Source organism: Thunnus maccoyii, chromosome 18 (genome assembly GCF_910596095.1).
Source record: "Thunnus maccoyii chromosome 18, fThuMac1.1, whole genome shotgun sequence".
NCBI classification, from domain to species: domain Eukaryota; kingdom Metazoa; phylum Chordata; class Actinopteri; order Scombriformes; family Scombridae; genus Thunnus; species Thunnus maccoyii.
Window position 1 is genome coordinate 7,634,308 of NC_056550.1, and position 23,612 is coordinate 7,657,919.

Sequence of the window (23,612 nt, forward strand, 5' to 3'; positions counted from 1 at the left end):
AAGAGGAGGAGGAGGAGGAGAGGAGGAGAATGAAGTCATTGGGTCAGCGAGGATGGCTCGTCTATATGTGGAGGCGGTCGGCAGTATGTTTGTCTGTGTCTCTGTCGGTCTTTGTGCACAGCAAAAGATAATTCATACAAGACAATATATACTGATACTGTTACAGACAGAAAGCATTATCCTGAAGAGCTTCTGTACCTGTGCTTGCTTGTTTCGAGAAAATTACTAGTTGGAGCATTACTCATCCAACACTTTCACTGGAGGATCGAATCGCTCTGCGCCATGTTCTCTGCATAGTTTGGATCCTCATTTGCAGAGTAAACTTCCATCAGCAGAGATCAAAGTATTTTCATGTATTCGTTCCTCTTTAAACATTAAATATTAAGCTATCACTTTAGGTTTGGCTGAAATTTGGTGTACAGATAGCCTTTGGTTTGATTTGGATCTATAATTCCGTCATCTGTTTTTTTCTTTTTTTGCTTTCATGTGCGGGGTGTTAGTCTCACATCCAAGACATTCAGGTTTGGCTGCTAAACATCCTCACATTCACTGTTCAAAAAATCTCAAAAAATTAAAACTCAATTAAATTTGTGTTTTGCATCCAACATGTTTGTTAAATCCAAAAAGTTGATGCATCCCATCTTTTTTTCTTCGAGCTAACAACACCTTCAACTGACCTTCATCAACCAAGTGCTTTGAGTGGCCTATGCTCTGCAGGAACGATTTGTATTGGCAGTCAACAAATTGCAGATGCATTCGTTGTAAACATCATTTTATCTAGATTTAAATGTAATATAACTAGCATTACATTTCCCACATAACAGACTCACTACTGCAAATTATTTGTATATGAATGACATTGTAGGTGAGAGGATTAAAGAAAAAGATTGCAAGAGAAAGAAGATGAAATCCTATAATGCTGTGAGCGCTGAAAATCTAATTGTATTTCCAAGGTAAACCATCACTTTGTGCACATGTTGCAAAGGCATCATTTCACTGGTAAATTCAACCTAAGGGCATCCTTCCATCTGGTGTGTTATGAGCAAAAAAAAAAAATGGAGGAGATGAGGGAGGGCTGGTAGACTGTAAGAGAAAGTATCTGCATCCATTTACATCTATATCCTTTAACAGTAGTGCAATTCACCACCACCCCCCACCACAGGTGCAATGCCTGTGTGTGTGTGATTGTGTGTGTGTGTCTGCGTTTATGTTTCCGTGTGTGTTGAGCTGAGGCCTCTCACCTTTGCCGTCAGCCAGACAGCGGTTGTAGCCCACAGGGCTGAAGTACTCGAATATAAACACAGCCACTGCTGACACCAGCAACAGCATCACGAACATCATCACCCACACATCCGCGCTGAAGGGCTCTGGAGGGCGAGAGAGGAGAAGAGAGGAGAGAGGGAGATGAAGGGAGATGAAGGGAGACAGGGGAGACGAGGGATTGAGGGAAGGAGTGTGGACGGACAGAGATAAGGAAAAGAGAAGAGAGGAGAAAAGGGGTTGTAAGGAGGCAGAAAACCGGGAAGAGATGAGAGACGTCAGGGGAGAGAGAGGGAGAGAGAGAGGAAGAGGAAAAAAAGAGCGAGGGCGGCGCAGAGAAAGAGAGGAAGAGAAAATGAAGCGAGAGGGCAAGAGAGATATGCAAATGTGGTGCGCCAGATTGAGAAGAGGAAGGAAGAGTCAGAGAAATGGAGTAGGAGTGGGAAACGCAAGAGGGCAAAGAGACAGAGAGTGAAAGAGAGAATAAATAAACAGTTAGCCATATTATAATGCACTCCGCTGTACATCCGCATGGCAGAAATTGATTAAAACTTGGCTCTAATCAGCGGACGCGTCCACTAAATCACTTTTAATTCAACTTCTAAAAGTGGAAAAGTGGACGTCAACCTAATGTGGCCCGACAGATCGATCTACCGCTGTCAGTCTGTCAGAATAACCAGTGAAATGACATACAGAGAAGATCCTACAAGACTGAGCGTCGGCATTGTTTTTACTGTTTCATAAAAGCCTCATTCAAATTCAGACTCTTCCTTCGACCCATCTCTGCCACCCTCCCTAAACTTTTGACAGCTGGCTGCGCTCGTTACCTAAGAAGGCCGAGGGCGAGACAGTGCCGTTGCTACGGGAGACCATGACGCTGATGCCCGTCTCGATGAAGGGGACGGAAAAGTCAATGACCTCTGACCTCTCCTCGTTGATGGTCAAGGAGCCAACGGCCATGTGGGCGTTTTTTAACACCACCTAGGCAAGAGGCGGTGACAGACAGAAAGAGAAAGAACATCCATTATTTCAACATCCCTCATCCCTCCATCCATCCATCCATCCATCCATCCCTCAAACCACCACATAACTCCTGACGCATTGTTCAGTAGTAAATGAAGTGCACTTTAAAGGAAAATTCTGTCCTTAAAACCTAAACTTAAACTTTTCCCTGAGGGGGAATGTCATGTGTGCTGTGGCAAGAAAAGACATCCAAAAACAAATTAAAGAATAGCTTGTGGCCATAAAAACAGCATAAAAACATAAAAAGATGAAAACACAAGTATAAAAATAGCATATCACATCATCAGATCTTTCGAAGGTGATTGTGCTGGGAGTCTTAACAGACATGGGTGATTCTTGTTCAGATGTTTGACAGACGTACACAGGAGCAAAGATAGACATCCTTAGTCTCTTTGTTTTAAAAGGGCATAGTGCAGACACTTTAATACTACTGAAACAGGTTTTTTTTCCAGTGCCCCTTGCATTTCTGGGTCCATTTTGTTGATGGCTCTGTTACTATTCCTCTAGATGAGTGACTAAACATAACTGAGCCTTTCAGCAGAGATGTTTTCAGACATGTAATATATTAAGAGTAAATATTAGAGTCAAGAGCAATATAGTCTGTCTAGACACATCATTTTACACTGATGTTCAGCATCTCATACGGAGAGAATACATTGTAGAAAAAGGTCAAAATACCAATGTTTCATTTGACCACTATGCAATTTAGCAACAAGTTTGTAGTAAAGGGGAATATTTCTAGTGTTAACCAAGTTTCTCTTGCCTTCTTCAGTAACATGTCTAAAGTATGCACTCTTTGTTGGCTGTCAAAAGGTATTTTGGGAAACGTGGGAAATCAAATGTGACACGAGCAGATGGGACAGGTTGAGAGAAAAGTGGATACATCGAGAAAAGGGGGGAAAGAATTATAACGAGCAAAGCGAGGCACAAAAACACAAGAGAAAGGAGTCAGAGAGATTAAGATGAAGCGTGGCAGGTAGCAACAGGAGGCCAACACACTTTCTACACGCAGCGCTCGGGATGGACACTCGTGATGCTCACCAGGGGAGGGACGGAGGGAGAGAGACAGAAAGAGGGAGGAAGAAAGTGGGTTACCACAGTGGGTCATGGCCGCTTGAAATAGCCGCCCCAATGCCTCTCCTTCCTCTACCTGCCTCCCTCCCTTCAGTACCGCTGCACAGGTAGTATATTTAGCCCCAAATTTTAGAGCCCTACAGCACAGGGGTAAACTAGGACGAGACTGCCTCACTGAGTTAATAAGGCGTGTGTGACTGTGTGAGTCAAAGCTCCAGTATGTGCTTCAGCGTTAGAGTGTGTGTGTGTGTCTGTGCTTATGAGTGAGTCATAAAAGGGAAAAAGACAGAAAGAGAAGGGAGCAAACCTTTGTTCCCCACCTGTGAAGTGGATCTTTATAGGCGGCAAGAATATTACGCATTTACTCATCAAATTATCTGCAGTTTAGCGTTTAGCGTCTGCTTCTGAGTGTCCGTGTGTTTGTGTGTGCCTGTGTAATTCCTGTGTGTGTGTGTGTGTGTGCGCGCGCATTTGTAACTTTTCGATCTTGTTTGTTCTGTCAGCGTGTAAGTACGGATGTGCATGTGTGTGTCGGTGCTTGAATGTGCGAACGTCTCCCCGGGGGAGAGAACGAGTCCATCCAGCAGTGTACTCGCTTCCTCTCTCTCCGTTCGTTCTCTCCATCTCCCTCCTACGACTTGTTCTCTCTCCGTGTTATGAAAGTGACCCATGTGGGTGTTATTGAGAATGAGTGAGCGAGGATCTGCGTTTGTGTGTGTGTGTGTGTGTGTGTGTATGTGTCTCAGCTGGTGTGTATGTGTGCTTGTGTCTTTATGTGACTCTGCTAGCGAGGCCAAACTCATGTAATCAAGTGTATTGCCTCTAATATTGTAGATTAGGGGTATTCAATGTGGCCCGTGAAATCTGACACTGACTGCTAGAATCGAGTTAGGACAAAATGTAGGCCTTCTCGAAACGTTCATTGATTTTTTTTTTTTTTTTTTTCTTTTCGTTTTGATCTTTTGTCTTTCCGAGCTGTGGCAAATTGTGTAAAGGCCCTCAGTGATCTCGGTGAGTGTTCAAGAGTGTGCTGTGGCACGTCCTGGTGCGCGTGAGTCAGTGTGTGTGTGTCAGCATCAGTCCAGATCTCGGTCCATTAAGAGTGTGAGATATACTGTAGTTTTGGCTGTATTCCAACTGGAGAAGGACACGGGTTAGATACAGCAGATACAGCAGAACTATGATCAAGTGTGTGTGTGTGTGTGTGTGTGTGTGTGTGAGTGAGTGAGTGAGTGAGAGTGAGAGAGAGAGAGAGATGAGTGTGTCCTCTCTGTGCAGCGGTCTGGATGTGTCTGTCTGTCTGTGTCCATGTGTCTGCATTCATGCATGTTTTCTCTTATTTCTGTGATCATTCATGCATCAAGTATCTGTTGTGTGTTTACGTGTGTGTGTGTGTGTGTGTGTGTGAGAGAGAGAGAGAGGGGTAGATGAATACCCCCCTCCCTCCTCCTAATGACCATTCATCTGTGTGGAGGTGAGAAGGAGACGGCACATTATGGTGCTTTTAGTCAGGGTGATGGAGTTTATTACAGGTGACCAGACTTACAGCTCAGTGCCCACTAAAGACACAGGCTGCCTGGCAGGATGACTTAAACGGCTTTATATAATAGATTAAATGGGTCAGTTTAATGTAAATTGAATAGCAAAAGTTTCACTGCAGGAGAAAATGGACACTTGTCTTTGACTTTTGAAGGTTATTCAAACTTCACCGTCCACACGAGGAGGGACAGAGCATGTTTTCCACCTGTGACCTTTGGGGTTCTATCGATCTGTTGCTTTTCATTCATTAACAAATAGCCAAAGTCAGACAGCAGGAGAGCCGCTTGCTCTTATAGCTTGAAGTATGAGAACTGACAATGACCTTACCTTGGGACCAATGTCGATTAAGGAATATTTAGAGCCCAAAGTGAATTGTTGCAGCTGACTGAACTGTATGCACCTTTGGGTGAGGTGCTTAGCCCATCTGACATAAGTGTTAGGCCTCCTGGGCAGAAGGTTGACCCGGAAAGGAAAGCTCATAATTCAAGGTATGAAAACACACTTCAAAGAGGAAATTAACCCTTTGGGCACCTCCTATGGAGGCTAAATATAGCACAGTTCATTAGGCCCAAAGGAGAGAACACAGACTGTAACTGTGTTCCCATTTTGATCTTTTCTTTACCTTCACCTTAGCACTAATTTGAAGTCTCTTGTGATAAACTCTCAGCAGGTTTAATCAAATATTACCAAAAAGATACGCTTTGTTTTATTCAAGCACATGGGCTCTAGGTATCTAATTGTAAACTCAAATGTGCACTTCAGCTGCAAACTGCACCTAGCCTGACCACTCTATGCACTACAGCCTGTTTTGTAATCTGAGCAATTTCTGTTCTGATCTCAGAGAGAATGAATGATGTCATCCTCCTTTCCTTGGCTGGCATGTTGCCAAATATGCCAATGTCTTTCTGCAATGTACACTGCCACTCTGAAATGTCTTAACATCAATAATGATAGGATGGTGTTGCAAAGTGTGAATCAGATGCAATCCTCATTTGCAAGCTTTGCCAACAAATTAATACAATGTGGGCAAATTGATGAGATTGTCATATAATTTACACATGCATGACCATGACAAGCACAAAGAGGCTTTACTTGTTGACCTGCGAAATCTGGCAGCTTTCCACTGACTGAACATTGTTAGAGGCAAGGCTTTCAGATTTGCTCATTCTGAGCAAACTTTTAGTGAATCGGAGTATTCTTTCTTGGCACCGGCTATGGAACCGGTGCAATAATTTACTGACTATTGACAAAGAGCAAGACTCGGTGCCAGCAGTCCACAGACTGTTGGTCCAGACCGACTTTCCGTGCCGATAGTAGTTTGTTGTATTACTATGGAATGGGTTTCCAGTATTTATTGCAAGACCTCTTGTAGACCACTAAGCAGACATTTTTTACCATCATGTCAGTCATTTTAGTGCCGTTAAACAGGACATTTTTACCGCATTTTGCTGTTTTAACCCAAACCATGATCCTAACCCTACGCAAGTGGTTTTTGTGTCTAAACCTAAACATTTTAACCCAAAACACGGGTAGGATTGGTGTATCAACTGCGAGCATAAATGTTCCTCCATTTTGAAACAATTTGAATTTGACCACGTGATCTTGCGCAATCAATACCAATGTGCATGCGTAATAGTTCTGTACCAACAAGAAACAGACTACTGACACAGAGGAATCCGTACCAATAGCCCACAAACACATTACACACAGCTACTGACAGAGTGAGGTGCCAAAATAAAAGGATGAGACAGACACGCCCACACAAGTTATCTCCTCACCTCCCCCACCATGCCATTCCATGTTCCATTGATCTTCTTGCCGTGTTTGCCGTTAGTAACCAGGTAAAGGTCATACGTGAACTTGACTGACTTGGCAATCTTCTTCAGGATATCGATACAGAAACCCTTACAGCAACGCTTGATGTAGATCCCTGACTCCTTCGTCTGGTTACTGCAAAGATAGAGAGATAGATAGAGAGATAGATAGAGAGATACAGAGATATTTGATCTAATATTTGCTTCTGTCTGAATTGCTAATTGTAATCGTGATTTAGTGTGTCTGACACTGTCACTCTCACATCGATGAAGTGTGAACCGATTCTACCTCGGGCTCTGTAAAGCTGCCGTGGGAAATTAACATCATTCACAAGCAGAATTTAGGCAGTTGCCAGGTTTTTTTTCTTTTCTTTTCTACTTTGGTCACATCCTCAGTGCTAAATCTGTGAGCTACTGCAGGATATGACCCGAAAAAAAACAGTCTATCAATGTGTGTTGAGTTGAATTTACACACCAAGTATTTATTTACAAGTATTTTGTCATTTTGTTTTTTTGTCTCATCACACATTCGTATTCTCGATTCTCTGGCATTTTAACCTGATTTCTCCAGATATTCTGACACTGATTTGGTGTATCTGAGCATTGAGTCTCACAGTGTTTTGATCTGTTTCCGGCAGGGCACTGTGTTCCTCATGCAGGTCCCACTAAGTGGATCCACGTCTTCCACAATGACGAACGGAGCCTCCTCCAATGTCACGATGGACAGGTGGTCATCCTCCCTGGTTGCTGCCCCCCCATATAGTTCATAGCGAGGCCACACATGGTACTTCATGGATAGGGAACCATTCTCCCATTTACCCACCTGCAGAGACACACAGCAAACAAAAGGCACTCAGATGATAAAAAAATTCATACACAGTTCAAGATATTTCTTTACCGTTTTCTTCCAGAAGTGCACTGTTGATTTTCTTAACACTTGGTTAATTTTTTTCATTAAGATGCATAATCTTAAATTCAAATTACTAGGAAGGAATCAAATTCAAAAATGATTAAATTTCACGCTGCTCATAACTGCAGCTCTGCTCTTACAAACAGTTAGCTAAACTTTAAGTTCAACACCACAAAGCGATGCACATTTTGTATGCTTGTTATGCAAAAACATCTCACTCTGATTGGAGTTTTATTGCCTCATTTTCTGTTTTCTGACTTAAACTGTGGTTAGCCCATCTGTCAATAAAATGACAATAAGGTAACAAATGAACAGGAGCGTTTTAAGACTGATAATTAAATATGAAATATAGTGACAGAAACTTTGGGAGATGTGGCAAAAACAAAGGAAATGAGAGGAGAGGAGAGGAGAGGAGACTAGAGGAGAGGAGAGGAGAGGACTGGGACCCAGAGCAAAGAATGAGAGCAAGGTTAACCTGAAGGACGAGACTGAAGCGGAGGAAAGAGCAGAATTCAGATCAAGAGGAGAGCCTGGGGAGAGAAACAGTGAGACAGAGGAGGAGGATGGAGGGAGATGATGGGGGGGGGGCATTGAGACATGGACAAACAGATGGACAGATGTGAAATGAGACAGAAAAAGAAAGACTGAGTTATGAGAAACAACTACATTTGCAGGGAGAAAGAGAGAGACCCAACTATAGATGGAGCGAAAGAGTCAAGTGAGTGTCTGTGTGACGGGGAAAGAAAGCCGGAGATGGAGCTCATTCACATGCAAAATGCTGGCTCTTCTGTAGAGGAGTGTCCAGCTGTATGTCTGGAGGGCTCTCCAGCCCTTGTGGCTCTACTCCACTGAATAAGCGTCATCAATTAGTCAATTTCCCCAGACGCCGGCTACATGAAACCATACCTGAAGACTCTGCCTATGCCCTTTCCTCGAGAAGTGCCCGGTAGGCCACTTTTATTGAGGGAGGGATGTGGGTGGAAATGGATATGAATCATCAACTAATTGGACACACTATAATGGGAGACAGGGCAGGAAAGGGAGTGTGTAAAGCCAGGTTTGCACACTCGTTAAATATGTAAATGTACACGCACACAAACACACTGAACTCCAGGGAACACAAACTTGGCAGGGCTGCCTGGAGTGGACAAGCTAAGGCTGTGTATCCCTGGGGCACAATGCAGCCTTCTTCCATCCGGACAAAAAGAGTGAGAGGGAGTCAGTGCTAGAGATAGAAAGGGATGGAGAGACAGAGAGAGAAAATGGGGAGAGGGAGGTGGAGAGAAAGGGGTTCAAATCAGCCTAGAGGGGAGCAAACGGGACTGGACACTACAGAGTCTTCACACTACTTCAAAGGTGCAGGGAAGGATAGTTGCAGGAGCTGGAACTCATTAGGATCCAAGGAAAGTGGTTCAGCTGGAAGTCAGGCTAAGAATTAAACATGAGTGAGCGAGTGGGAGCAGGAGGGGGAGGAAAGAGAAGGGGTGGTGCAGAATGCAAGGGGAGGAAGAGAGAGAGAGAGAGAGAGAGAGAGAGAGAGAGAGAGAGGGGAGACAGGAGGGGAGTGATTCACCTTGTTCTCTGATCAGAGGACAGAATATAGATTAGAGAGGCAGAAGAAAGAGAGAAATACTAAGAATAAAGAATAAGGAGAGTCAGAGAAGTCAGACTGCAGGACACACATACAATGGAGGGTGAGCATCAGGAAACACAGATGCACGCTAGTGATTCTGCAGGTGACTGTGTGCACCTGGGTCAGTTAAGATTATGTTGTTGTCTTGGTGAATTTGTATCTATTCCTCCATCTGTACAATAGAATGTTTTAACCTTTATTTGTTTAGAGAAAGCTGACTGAGCAGACATAAAGTTTGGCTCAAGTTTGCTTTTTATTCATGGAGTTACACTAATTCACATATGGAAGCTGCCCACTACTACCAACATCTACCGCTGAGCTGTAACCCTCCCCAGTTTAAAGGGCCGGGATACAGCTTTATGCTGATTTCTACAAATATGATTTATTTATTTCTTCTTGTGCTTGAGAATGTGGGTACATTTCCACTACTCCTGACCACGGCTGCCAACAAAACCCTACTAGTACACAGGTGTAATCACAGGTAAACTGATTCTTAAATTACAGATACACAATCCAGCTTTACTGTCGACCATGTAAGCATAACTGATGTGGACGTGTACATTTCCATTTTTATTTGAAAAGCGAGGTAATAATCTCTTTCAGAGTGAATTTATGCCGTTAAAGCTTCTATTTCATCTTGTTTCCTTGTACTGCATTACTGAGCACCTGTGGCTCCATATATGAGATTCCGAAGTGACATTTGATTGTAATCAGCGTTAATAATGAACTGTTACGTTTCAGTACCATCAATTCTATTTGATTTAACTAAGCCATGTATAATTCCTGTTATGTTTAAACTATTAAAACAGGCAAGCTACTTCAGTCTGGATTAGCAGACTTTCTTCTAATCATTTGGTGACCAACAGGTCTTAGCTACTGTACAAGGGTTAAAAACATTTGGCATTACCCGGTAATGTACAGGTAATAGCTTCTTCTACATATGCTTTAATCCACATCTGAAGGCCTTTGCTTCACTAACTTGTCACAGTCTTTCTGGACTGCACATTCTCTGATAAATGCATTACCCTTGTCAACACAATGTCATATGCTGTTTTCTAAAAGTCACATGGTAGCAATTTAAGCAAATCCAACCACAAGTTCTTTCTTATACACACACACACACTGTCTGAGTGGCTGAGATCATTTTCAGTGAAAGCCTGTTGTGCATCCAAGAGAACATTCAGTACTATACATGCAACAGGCATCATAATATGCATGTTTTATTTTTCCTAGCTGAAGGTTATGTCTTATAAAGCATGTCTTTTACAATATGATTCTCAATCAAGATGAACATCTAAATGTACATAGCATCCCAGAGTCATTGGTGATATTTTTATAGTTTAATGACTTGCTCCATGTTAGTTCTTACAGACAACTATTTGTTAGTGGAACTTTTCCAGAGAAAATACTGAGAAAAGAAATCTTAGATATTTTTTGGCAGACAGGTCCTGAGTGCCACACAGCTGAAGTGAGGGATGATTTCGTAAAAAAAAAAAAAAACAGATAAATGATGGGTACTACGTAATACTTGACTAAACTTTTGAAATGAACAGCTGTAGCAAGCATTTTTACTACAACGCGGCTCCGGAGCCTCTGCTGCAGCGAACTGCTCAAAGGCACCTTTGCCGAGTTGATAATATCTAATCAGAGTAGCGCCTATAAAGCTTAAGGCTTAAAATGCTTAAAAAGTGAAAATCAGATGATAAGGGAAGCAGATAAAAAGACACAGACAGATATTCACGGACCAATCAGGGACTGTAATAAAAGGACTAACTCACTGACATTGCTGCCACGCTGTCATTCATTTTTTGACAGTTGACATATTATTTTACTGTTGACAGCTGAAGCCAACAAATATAAAGTCTGTTTGCTTTTTTTATCCCTCAAAAACCATCAACGTGGATATACTTAGATGCACACAAATGGACATTCATTCTCTCTCTCTCTCTCTCTCACCCTGTCCCACTGTCTCTCCTTGTTGAGCAGAATGATGACCAGCTTGGGGTGCATCTGGTATCCGTCCTCACTGAACGACAGATTACGCCCCTCAAACGTCACATTCATCAGGTACCTGCACAAGGAAACATTGAGGAGAGAGACAGAGACAGAGACTGGTTGAGGCATATATCACTTACTGAAAAATATCTGTGTCAGAGGCAGCTCTATATATCTAAATCCTTTCTTGTTCAGTGAATCCATTTTGCACAACGTTTAAGTTTCATTGTATGTCACTTTATTTTTTAAGCATTTCTCTTTCCAGACAAACCCACTAACGTTACAAAAATTCATCATCAGCCAGGAAAATAGTTATCAGCTAATGTCTAAGCAGCTTCTCCAGGAATAGATTAATACACATTAGTCATCAGTTGCAGACAGACATTTGAGCTAAACAGCAGGTGATGATTTTAAGACAGACGGAAGAAAATTAATTCCGGCGAATCATCTCTCCAATCATCCCATATGTCAAATGTTACGAGTTCAATCCCTGCAGCGGCCGATGTGTTCAGTTACTGATGTGACCTTAAATGAGACACCTGTTCATGCATGCACATGTTTTTACATCACTAGCGGTGACACTGTGGTTGAGTGCTTCACGTGTGCCAGACTCTTCATCATTTGTTCTTCACATTGGAAAATAGGAGAGAAAATAATCGTTGCCCTCCTGTTTTCATGGCTACATGGAGAAAATCATAAAAATGTCATAAACACTAAACTCATTATCAAATGTCACCTTAATCTTTAATTCATACGGTATTCATGTTTTTATTAGAATGGAAACTAGATTTTTCAAATAAACAAATAAAAAATAAAGGATTTTAGTTATGTACATACATTTTTTTAAATTTTATTAGTAGTACAACTCTTACACTGGACTGAACTCAATCATTAGAAAATGAATCGGCAATCGACTATTTTGATAATAAAGTCATTTTTTAAGAAAAAACCTCTGGTCCTAGCTTCTTAAATGTCAATATTTTCTAGTTTCTTTGCTCGTTTAGTCCTCTATGATAGTTAACTGCATATCTTTGGGTTGTGGACTGTTGGTTGGGACAAAAGTAGACATTTTAGGTTGCATCATGGGCTTTGTGAGACAGTAATTCACATTTTTCACCATTTTCTGACATTTTAAAAACCAAAGGACTGATTGATCAATTGAGAAAATAATCTACAGATGAATCAATCATGAAAATAATCGTTTGTTGCAGCCCTATAAAAAAAAGAAGAAGCTGAAATTGTTGAAAATTTGATCATATCATCTAAAAGATAAACTGACCAATTGTTACACTAAATGGAGAAAAAAGGAGCAACGGAAACTAGCGATGCAGTTTATGTGTGTTACAGTTTAATACACTAATAGCAGCTTGTCAGATCTGTGTGTGTGTGTGTGTGTGTGTGTGTGTGTGTGTGTGTGTGTGTGGTAGAAAAGGAGAAACCGGGAGAAAGCAGCACTGTTTCTGTCAGGTGAAATAATTTCACTTCTCTTCAACACACACACACACACACACACACACACACACACACACACACACACACACACACACACACACACTCAACACTGTTTTCTCTTGCAGTGATTATGGTGAATACGCGTGGGAGAGTGTAAGTGTGTGTATAAGAGAGCAGGAATGTTTATGTCAGGTGAACTCAAATCACTTCACTGTCACCCCCCGCACACGCACACGCACACACACACGCACACAAAAACAGCATCTCTTAACTGTTCCACTCCTTCACCCTTTACTCTCACTCTTATTCCCTCTCTCTCTCTCTCTCTCTCTCTCTGTGACTGTTTCCATGGTAACGTTCTGCCTCAAAACTGTGCACACCATATAGATGAATAAATAAATGACAAAAAAAGGTGTATGCATGTGTGTGCATGTGTGTGATTGTGCATGAAGGATTGGCGTGGTGACAGTGTACTGATGGGACTGGGTCATGTATCAAGTGTTCTACACATGATCGGCAGCAGGATCTGTTTGTCTCGAGCCATAGTTTTCCTCAGGAGAGAGACAGAGATGGAGCTCAACCTCGCTGCAGCTCTACCATAACGTTACTCCGGTCAGATTTTGCACCTCACTGCCGCTCTCAAAGTTCAAATTGTTGTAACTTTAACCCTGTCTGACGTTTCAGCTGCAACAGATCACATATAGATCTATCTACCTCTCTCTCTCTCTCTCTCTCTCTCTCTCTCTCTCTAGTCCTACGTATAGAATGGAGTGACTTATGTAATAATCCAGCAATTACTCTAATGCGAGCTTCCTTATTCTATTTCCTGTATTAAATATTGATGTTTTCAATGGGCTGTGATGAGCCGAATCATCCAGCATCATACCGTCTCATGCAGCCCCATGTGTCCGGCTAACAGCCCCATCCTGTAGAGCCTTGGCACTGATACAAAGTGCACAGAATCTGCTGCATAAATCATAAGCCATTTACAAAATGACTTGACGCTGTGCCCCCTTTAATCTTTACTGAGCAAGCTATTGTTACGTGCTACAATGTGGGGCCATTGTGTGTGTTTACGTGTGTGTGTGTGTGTGTGCGTCCTACACACAGCAGTAACGGAGCGAAACACAAGCATATGTGTGTTGCCATGGCACCCACAACCACTGTGACTTCCAAGCCAATCTGCTGTGTTACTATGGTAACGGTAATCTCACAGAGGGTGGGAGAGAAAGCGACAGAGAGAGAGAGAGAGAGAGGTGGGATTCAAAGAAAAAGAGGGAGGGGACGGGACATATTACTACTAGACTGCATCGCTCTCTTCTCCAATCACACTGTCACTCCTGTGTTTACAGGAAGGTGCTCTTACTTTTTCTTCCATCCATGTGACCATATCCGCTTCCTGTCAGCTCCTTTACGCTTCCTGTATCACTATCGGTACAAATGGACCCACACATCCCTATATACAGCGAGGCTTTACTCAGCATTCACATTCACAGAGGTATATATGTGACAACCGCATCTGGGAGATGGCCAGTCAGTCCTCTGCCTTCACTGCCTTCATTGCCAGAGACACATATAAACATGTGAACACAAACCTCTGCTCTGACCTCCTCCCTCTAATTTCTGAGGCTATGTGACATGAGACTGTGTTTGAATGAAAACTAGCATTAACATGCCCACTATGCACATATGTATACTGTGTGTGAGTAGCATGATAAGACACCTGCTAAACCCCTTGTTTTGGTGTTGAGCCCGTCATTTTACCATCTCGAGCTAGAGGAGAGTATCTCAACTGTACTCTTCAGCAGGTGAATTAAAATTCAACCAGCAGCAGCAGTAGCTGTCCCCACCTGGCCAATGACAGCAAGTGACACTGGCCGCCCTCCGATCAAATAGACAGTAACAATACCCCCTTTCATTAACTGCCTCACATCAAAGACATTTCAGTGAATCTTCCCTTTCTGCTTTCATTGGAGGATTTCAATTGTAAATCAGAACAACACGGTGCCAGACACACACACACACACACACACACACACACACACACACACACACACACACACAAAGCAACACTTGCCATGCTAACTCCCTGGCCTGACACAGATACGTTTTAGCGCATGTTCTGGTGTGAATAATGGAGGAGTTGTGTGAAATATTGATAAGTCAGTTTTAATAAATTAACCCTGACATGAATTAGTCATCAAATTACACTCCTTAGCAATTACTGTGGTGCAATGTACTTATTGGATTTGTAGAGAAGGAATCTATATGGAGAACAACATGCCCTGTATGGCACTGTGTGGTCGAGGCAGACAAACGTACCGTAGCTTTGCTGCGTGCGTACTTGGGGTTTACGGTGTGAGCGTGTGGGGAGGTGTGAATTTGTTTTGTGTATGTGTTTGCACATGTATGCGTAGTGGTATCCATGTGTGTAGTCATAGACATGGGAGCTGAATGTGTAAACAGTGTCATAAATTGTGCTAATGGGAAGAGAGTGGAGAGATGACAAGACATGAGCAGAGATACAGAAAGGAGGGGAGGACTGACAACATCAAAGTAGCAAATGGCACTTGATATGTGGCTTTGATTTGGTTTATTTTTGACAAATGGTAGACGGTACTTAATTAAAATTAATTATAATAAAGTTCATTTAGAACTGTAGCCCTGGCAAAGATTGGAGTCAGAGCTGATGGATAAAATACTTGAACACATATTATTCTTCTTTTGTTTTTCCCATTTCCCGATACTTTTGGATTAAAACTTAAACAACGTACCCCATAAGAATGAAAACTGCAATAGCGTCGAGCAGAATTAGGAGAAACAAAGAAGCAGAAAAAGAGAAAATAACCAAATAAAAATAGAAGGAGATGCAAAGATTATGTGAGATAAAATAAGACTGCAGAAAAGGAGAGAACTGAATAAACCTGGCAGAGAAAAAGCGATTTAGTGACAGAGACAGATGAAAAGATTTAGGAGGAGAAAGGAGGCAGCAATAAAAATGGAGAGAAGGGAGAAAGAGGAAAGATAGAGCAGGAGCATCCTGACCTAGTTCCAATCAAGCGCCATCACAAACAGGTACGTTTTTAGCCTCCCACTGGCCTGCCCCATAAACACACACTCAACTGGCCTTTATAGACTCTGTCTGACACACACACACACACACAAAAAACACCCAGGTGGACACACTGTCCATCGAGCAGGCGCACACTCATCACTCAGCTCAATAGGGTCATAACGCTGCTACAGAGAGTTCTGCACACACACATACAGAGAGAGACACACACATACACACATGCAAACACACAAACACTCTATTGACAGCCTCACTGAGGCCACAGAAGTTCAAAAATGTCCACAGAGCTTAAAAGCACTTGACACCTTTCCAACTTCAAGCTCATTTGGAACCCGTCCACGCCTGGAGAGGTTAGGGCCGCTGTTGTCAAACTCATGATTCTCACACTGCTGTGTATTGCTCACCAGTGGTCTTTCTTTCCCATCTCTGCCTCGCTTTGTCTTTTCGCTCTCTATGCTTCGCTCTCTTCTTCCTCTTTCTGCTATCTTAATTTGTCAGGCTCATACTGTAGCATTAGCTGGAATGTCACAGTGCTGGCTACAGTGGACTTAATTTACTTAGTGGAGTGACGTGTCCTTCTCTTGTGGTATTCTAAGAGCTGAGGGCTGGACAAGGAAACGCTAAGCAGAGAGGGATCAGCATAATGTAATGGCTTATACAGTCAAGTAGATGACCGTGACCAAACAGCAATTCTTCATCAGTCACCAGTAGACTGAAAGATAAACTAGTTATTATTTACATATTTCCATGCCTCCCTTACAAACCTAACCCCTTTATAATCCTTAAGCTTGAAAAGCATACAAAAAAACCATGTTCACTCTTTATTTTCCCGCATGGGAATTTTGGCTCACCCTCAGTAAAACAGAGGAAATCATTTAGAAAAAGTAACATGCAATAACAATAGAAGAAAACACTGACTAAAAAAAATGAGTACAAACTAATTAAAACAAGTAAAACCAGAAAATAAGAACAATTTAAAAAAAAGTAGCAAGACAAGGACTGTCTTTTTGGTAAGTACAGAGGTTGGAAGTTAATTGCTAAACTAAGTGACTTTACTGCACATAGTAAAAGAGAATGGCAGGTATCAGGGGAAATTATTTTTGCCTTTTGAGCATCGCCCCCTGATCATCTCCAAGAGTCACACTCCAAACCAAAATCACAAGTCAGACTGAGACACACTCTGTCCTCACAAAGCTGTCGCACAAATGTTGTTTTGTTCAGTGTGGTTTGGTATGTTCAGTCTGTATTTGGATGATTGATAAGTTCTGTCTTTCTAGATATCAGTATTGAACCCTTCCTTCCTTCCTTCCTCAGTTACTGGGCTGCTTCAGATTTTCAATCTGAATTTTCAATTTTCAGTTTTCTTATATGGCAACTGTTCTTGAAAAATCCGCCTAAATTACCTACCAGACATCTATCCCAGAATAAATCTCAAACAAGATATAGGCAAAGCAGTTCCTGAGGCATGCTCCTTCTATATCTACAGTTTAACTGTTGTTCCTCATGACTTTTTGAGTAAATTCAAGTCATTTTCAATTCCAATTCCCATACTGTTTGCCAATTAGTCTGACTTTCCGCTGCCAGGCTCAATCAATTTTCATGGATGTTTTCCCCAACTAATATCTTGCAGCAAAAGCTGAGCTTAAGAGATTGAGGCTTTGTTTTCAAACTAGCACAACTACTTAATGTCATTCATCTGCTAAGAATTAATTGTGACTATCTGATTTATTAATGATTTGCTTTACAGGTCTGTTTGAACATTTACAAATGGTGTTTGAGTTCAATGGAGAGTGTCATTGAATATAAGGTTCTCCTGCTCTATGAAAGTGCCCTATGAGTCTTCTGATTGAGTTGCTTCTCTTTCCACCCATCTTTCATCTCTCTATTTATTCATTCATTCACTTAGTAGTGAACCAACGGGGCAGCAGGGCATCCATCCAGCCAACCAAGCAGCCAACAAGCTAGCCAACCAGACATTCATTCAGTTTCTAGTATATAGACTGCAGGCCAAATGCTAATCTCTTGATTGAACACTTGAAGACAAAGGTTATCACCAAACAAATTTAGTTAAGGCAGCGAGGGGCGAAGGATCTTAGCAGCGCACGAAACTGATCTAATCAACAACACAGCTAAGTTGATTATAAAACTGCAGGTCTGGAGCGCAGACAATGGCTGGGGAGGAGCAGAACAGTGGAGAAGAGAGACGAGAGGTGAGGAAAGGAGAGGAGACAGAGAGAGAGAGAGAGAGAGGAGAAAACAGAGAGGAAGAGAAGAAGGTGTGGGCACATAAAACAGAGCAGAGTGGTGCTCGACAGAATAAAGTGGAACAAAGCGGAGCACAGGAGAGCAGATGTATAAAAGCAGACCGGGGCAGAACAAAGGAGAAGACTACAGGGCGAGAGAGGACAGAGAAGAACATGACAGAGTAAAGTGGGAGCTGAGCAAGAGTAGAGAGCTGCACAGGACATGGTAGAAAAGACCACAGAAGAGTTGAGAAGAACAGAGCGGTGCACAGCACAGCACAGCGAGGCACACATGAACAGAGCAGGGGAATTGTATTCTGGTGCAACAGCAGCTGCCATAAACTCCACTGCTATCTCAAAGCAGTAAGCAGTGGTGAAACAAATGCAAAGCTTCAGAGAGGAGTGAACAAGCAGACAGGGGTTGAAATGACATCTAAAGAGTTCACTGGGCTGGACAACAAAGCTTTAGCTGCCTTAGTGCAGGATGCAGTTAAAGCTTGGAGCATGAGCAGAAAATCTATCCATAACCGTCATACTCGGTGCAATCCGAGAAGGTGAGCGTGTGTTTCTATAGTGGGCTCCCTTTTTTTCTCCTGCTGCTGTTTGAGTGTGATGTGTCTATCTGAAGATTAGTATTTCAGGATAAATATGTGCTTGTTGTCAGCGGTGAAGTTGTGGGGGAAAGCGGAGAGAGAGAGAGACTGTCACTATGCAGTCACTTTTCTAAACAGCATGCCCCTAGACCATGAGTATGACAGCAACCAGACTCACTTTGGTGGGTATATGACAGTCTCCTTAGCACACAACATGCTGTACAGTACCTATACACACACACACACATCTGGCCTTCACTGACAGTCTGTCTTTCTTTAGCACAATAACAACACACATACCCATACACATACAGCTACAGCAGACACGCAGAGGGGTGAAACTGCTCCTGAATACAATACTGTGCTGAGCTCTGGAGCACAGCACGACAGGGGCTAGTGTTCGCCGACTGAAACGCCATTGGGACCAATTAGGCAGTGCGCAGAGCAAAGCGCCGCCGAACGCTGTGCTTCACAACCAGTTCAAAAGGCCTGCTGCTGAGACGGACAGCTGAGGGGGTGGGGTTGGATTTTCCTGAGGAAGGGGCATGTGAAGGGGGTGTTTGTGTGTGTAGGGTATTATTACGTGGGGGGAGGATGATCACAGTATGCAGGGGATGAAGGTGCATGCGTGTGTGTGTGTGTGTGTGTGTTTTTGCGTGTGCCAGCATCTGCTGCGTCCAGGATTGTGCTGATCCATGTCAGGATACTTGATGTTGATGTTACGCCACCTGAACCTGCACTCTTTTTAAAGCTGCTGCGTGTAGCATTTCACCATCCATAAATCATTGCCACATTAATTTTGAGACATTAATGTAATTGTAAATAAATGACTGTGAGCAAATGAGACTACTGCTGAGGCGCATGGCCTCTGTACGCGGTTTTCATGGGATATGTTCTGGATAGCTTAAGGGTAAAAAGTGAGCTTGTTTTACTGCACACAAAGCAGGGAAACCTTTGGTTCTGCAGTGCACTCGCACTTTTTCACAATGACACATACAGTAATGAGTTCAAAGCGGACAGAGGGAGAGTTAATGGCATCATTCAACAGGAAGTTGAAATGCAGTCTTAAGTTTAAAGAACACAAACAATACCGCGACCAGTTCCCAAATATGTTGAATATATAAATATGCCAACATGTCCCAATTTACGTGACACTGATAAATTGATTTTTGAATACCATACAGTAAACTGCACAATTAATTGTCAACAAATACTAAACAGATTAACATAAGGTTTCTCCCGATTAAAGGGTGTCTGCCTCAAAATCTGTGTCAAGAAGAACAGATTGAAAAAGGAATAGAATGGATGTCTGCGTTGTCGCACCAGTTACTTCTGAATTGGTTCATTCAGACAGTCCTCGCCAACTCATACAATCACTAGTAAATATATCACATCAAAGTCGCAATGTCACAATCGGGCCTCCAGCTTCACTCACCTGAGCACTTCATTAGGGTTGCCTGAGATGGGGGTCTTCTTATCAGGAGCTCCATGGCATTCAGACTTCAGCAGGGTGTGAGGTCCGCGGTCCATCATCATGGTGGAGGTTGCCATCGTGATAATTGCCACGCCGTCGCGGACGCGGGCTTCTAGGCCATAGTCCCACTCGTCATAGGATACAGAGAGCAGACCTGGATGGACAAAGAAGAGGAAAGAGAAGGATCAGAGGAGATGTGGACGGACATCGAGAGAGATGGTGAGATAGAAGGAAGACGGAGGGATTAGTAAAAGTAGAGAGGAAAGTAGGGAAGGAGTCAGGAATGCAAAGTAAATAAGGCAAGAGAATAAGAGGTGAGCTGGATTATGTGGGGAAAATTGACAAAGAGACAAAGGAGAGATAGACAGATGGAGGAATGAAAGCAGGGAGATAGAGGGATAATTCTGTTAGGGTATACAGAGTGTACATGTTTTGAACACACTCCAAGAGACAGAGTACACACTATGTGATGACTCAGAGAGCAGATGAATAGCAACCCCATCCTGCCTGACTAAGCGTCTATCACCTTGCCCTGTTTGTCCATCTGTCTGTTTAAAGCGCTGTCTGTCTCTGTTTGTTGGCCTTTGCACTGTATGCACGCCTGTTTATCTGTCCTTCTGTCTGCCTGAGTCTTGTTCTCTTTTGACAATCTGTCTGTTTATGAACATTTATTTGTAGGTCTCTGACTCTGTCTGTCCCCCTGCCCGTTTCTCCTGGTGACCTTCCAACCATCCATCAGCCCGTTCTATTGGCTGCCAGGATGCCCGTCCTTCCTTCACCTTACTGTCCCTCTCGATCGTTGATTATCATGGAGCGAGGAGCGAGTACATGCATCATACATGGATATTTCAAGTATTCTCAAGGCTGAGGATAAAGCAGCACTTGACCTCACGAGTTTGGCTTTTTTTTTTTTTTATCTTTATTAATGGAGGGAAGGTGCTGTGGCTGGTTGAAGCTCAACGAGGGCCTTGGCCTAACTTGTCTACGTTAGCTTGAACTAAACATACGAAAACGTAACTTGGCTCCCACAGGTACATTCAGATTCAACTGGACCCAAACACCTAATAACAAATGAAACTGATTTACCTGTATGGACAATAGAAGACCTGACTTATTTTGTCAATACATTTTTAATTTATTCTTAGTATACTATTAATCTAAAATAAATAAATAAAAATATGCAACAACAAGGCTTGATTTACTATGAAAATTAGGCTATAATGCACAGCTGACATTTTGATAATGAGTTTCATTGATATTAAACTGTCATTATTGATAATATGATTAACTCATGACAAATAGTCGGCATTAATTGATGAAACACGGCTCACGCTGCCCAGCGCTGAGCCTGCTGCACAATGTTTATCTCTTTTTAATGACCAATCATTTAGCTTTCTTGTTCACGGCTGTCAGGATTTTATCAGGTTGGAGCTAACCGGTGGGATTTTTCTAGGACTCAGCTCACAAGGGATCTAATTGTTCTGGATTCCATTTTGGAAATTGTCTTTATTTTGACAAAAACTATTTATGGGTTGAGGTCAAAGGTTCATATTTGGACGGAGTCCAGCTATCTAGCCAATTACAGCCTTCAGTAGTAACCTAGCAATATTTTCAAAGTCAAGGAGCATATCATAGCTAACTACATTATACCGGTTCACAGGCTATGTTACAAGGTGCTTGTGTCTCATAGTTTAGAGAAACAATAGCAGCTCTGTCCTGCTCTGTATTTGATTTGGGGAAGTTCACATTCTAGCAGCTCCAGCCAAACTCATTGTTTATTCCTAATCTTCATGCTTTTCTCTTGCAAAAGTCAAGCATACTGTTAAAAAATACAAACACTAAAGCACATATCTAACCACTGTGTTGCTTGACATTAAAAAGTCAACCAACTCAGTTTTAGTGTTTTGAATTTGCTTACATTAGCTAGCCACAGCTCATAAGGTCTGCTAGTGACATTTCACGGCTGTTGGCTGGAAATGAGCAGCCTGCTGTTTTTGTTTTTACTTCTATGTGAAATCAAAGCCACATAGTTTCTAAAACTTCTGTAAATTCCATGTGGCAAATGTGCCACCATTGTCATTATATATAATATAAGCTGCATATGTGCCAGAAGGTAAAGCTTGACAAGCATGGCAACAATAACTAAGGAGTGCAGGGTTTATTAACAGGCAATCTGATGTGGAAAGCTTCCTGTTCAACAGCCTAGTCTTATCTAAACTCTAAGCTACAAGTGCCCTTATGACTTCTGAAAATGGCCAATAACTGATCTCTCTGTTTGGGTCCCATTGGACACCTCTGGGTTGAGGGTCACACAGCTGTCAGCAAAGAACGCCCTGCCTTCAAGACAATTTATCTGCCTATCTGTCTCTCTGTCTGCCTTTTAATCTGTCCTTCTCTCTGTCCATCAGTCGCTCCGCATCCATCTGACAGCGTATGACCACATGTCAGCCAGTCCACTACCATGTCAGTGGTCAGAAATAGACAGGCGGCCTGGCAACCTGCCTTCCTCACGGGGCCTCAGCACTGACAGCTCCGGCCCTTCAGGACCACATCTAATGTCACACACTGTTGACACTTTTCAACACTCACTCACTCACTCCCATCACTTGTTCCTTTAACTCACTTCGCTTTTATTTTTTCATGAGAAAGATTCTTTTATGAGAAGATGGATGTTCGTGTGTGTACTACACATGTGCCATGTGGTGTATTTTGTGTCTGTATTCTTTACTACATCTTGGGAACTGCTGCTCTCTGTGTATATATTCATACATCTCTCAGGATATGTTTAAATGTCACAACATAGACATGTCAACTGCCAACGTTATAGCTGAACAGCACCGTGGCAGCTGTAAAGCTTTTTTTTTCTGGCCTGTAAACTGGCTACTGCCTTCATTTAAAGGCAAACACTGTCTATCTGTCACAGACACACACACACACACACACACACACACATATGCACATACAGACAAAAAAATCACAAAGATTGCAGACAGAGTACCCACGCATAGGAAAATTGATTGGAGAACGTAATAGAAGAACTACCGTATCACTGGGTATTTTTGGAAACAGCTTATTATTGTCAGTGATGTCAGATTGGATGGTTACGTTAGCACAGTCTGTGCAGCAGTAGTGTTTAACTCTGATCGGGAAGAATAGAGACAGAGAGGCTGTTAGTAAGGGAGGGACGAGGAGGGGGAAAAAAAGGACAGAATGAGCAGAAAGAGAAAGTCAAACAGCAGCAGAGACACATAGATACAGAGAACAGAAGCAAAAGAAAGTGGAAAAAATCTGAAGGGAGTAGGGAAGAGAGCCACAGGCTGAAAGAATGAGATAGAAAACACAAGAGAAGCGAGGGAACAACAGCGTGACATAAGGAGGAAAGGGAAGGAAGGAGGAGAGTGGGAGGAGAGATGGTTCCCCAGAGCGCCACTTAAGGAAGGCATCAGTGGAATTACCCATGAGAATTGGAGCCTCTTCATCACACATGGTGCAAATTATTAAGTGTGCCTAGTAAGCAAATTAGCCCCAC

General features: G+C 42.5%; 1 protein-coding gene across 2 annotated transcripts in view; it reads right to left on the reverse strand.

Annotated features, from left to right (window-relative positions):
- LOC121883476 (glutamate receptor ionotropic, NMDA 2B) overlaps positions 1 to 23,612 on the reverse strand; it is a 48,976-nt gene that overhangs the window by 20,279 nt on the left and 5,085 nt on the right. For both annotated transcript variants that reach the window (XR_006092223.1, XM_042391759.1), the window contains exons 3-8: positions 20,045 to 20,237; positions 11,210 to 11,324; positions 7,325 to 7,533; positions 6,675 to 6,846; positions 2,088 to 2,241; positions 1,242 to 1,367 (exon numbers count right to left, since the gene is read on the reverse strand). Coding sequence is in view for 1 of the 2 variants with exons in the window: in XM_042391759.1 (XP_042247693.1) it covers positions 1,242 to 1,367; positions 2,088 to 2,241; positions 6,675 to 6,846; positions 7,325 to 7,533; positions 11,210 to 11,324; positions 20,045 to 20,237 (969 nt within the window). In the remaining variant the exon portion in view is untranslated. The remainder of the gene's footprint in view (positions 1 to 1,241; positions 1,368 to 2,087; positions 2,242 to 6,674; positions 6,847 to 7,324; positions 7,534 to 11,209; positions 11,325 to 20,044; positions 20,238 to 23,612) is intronic.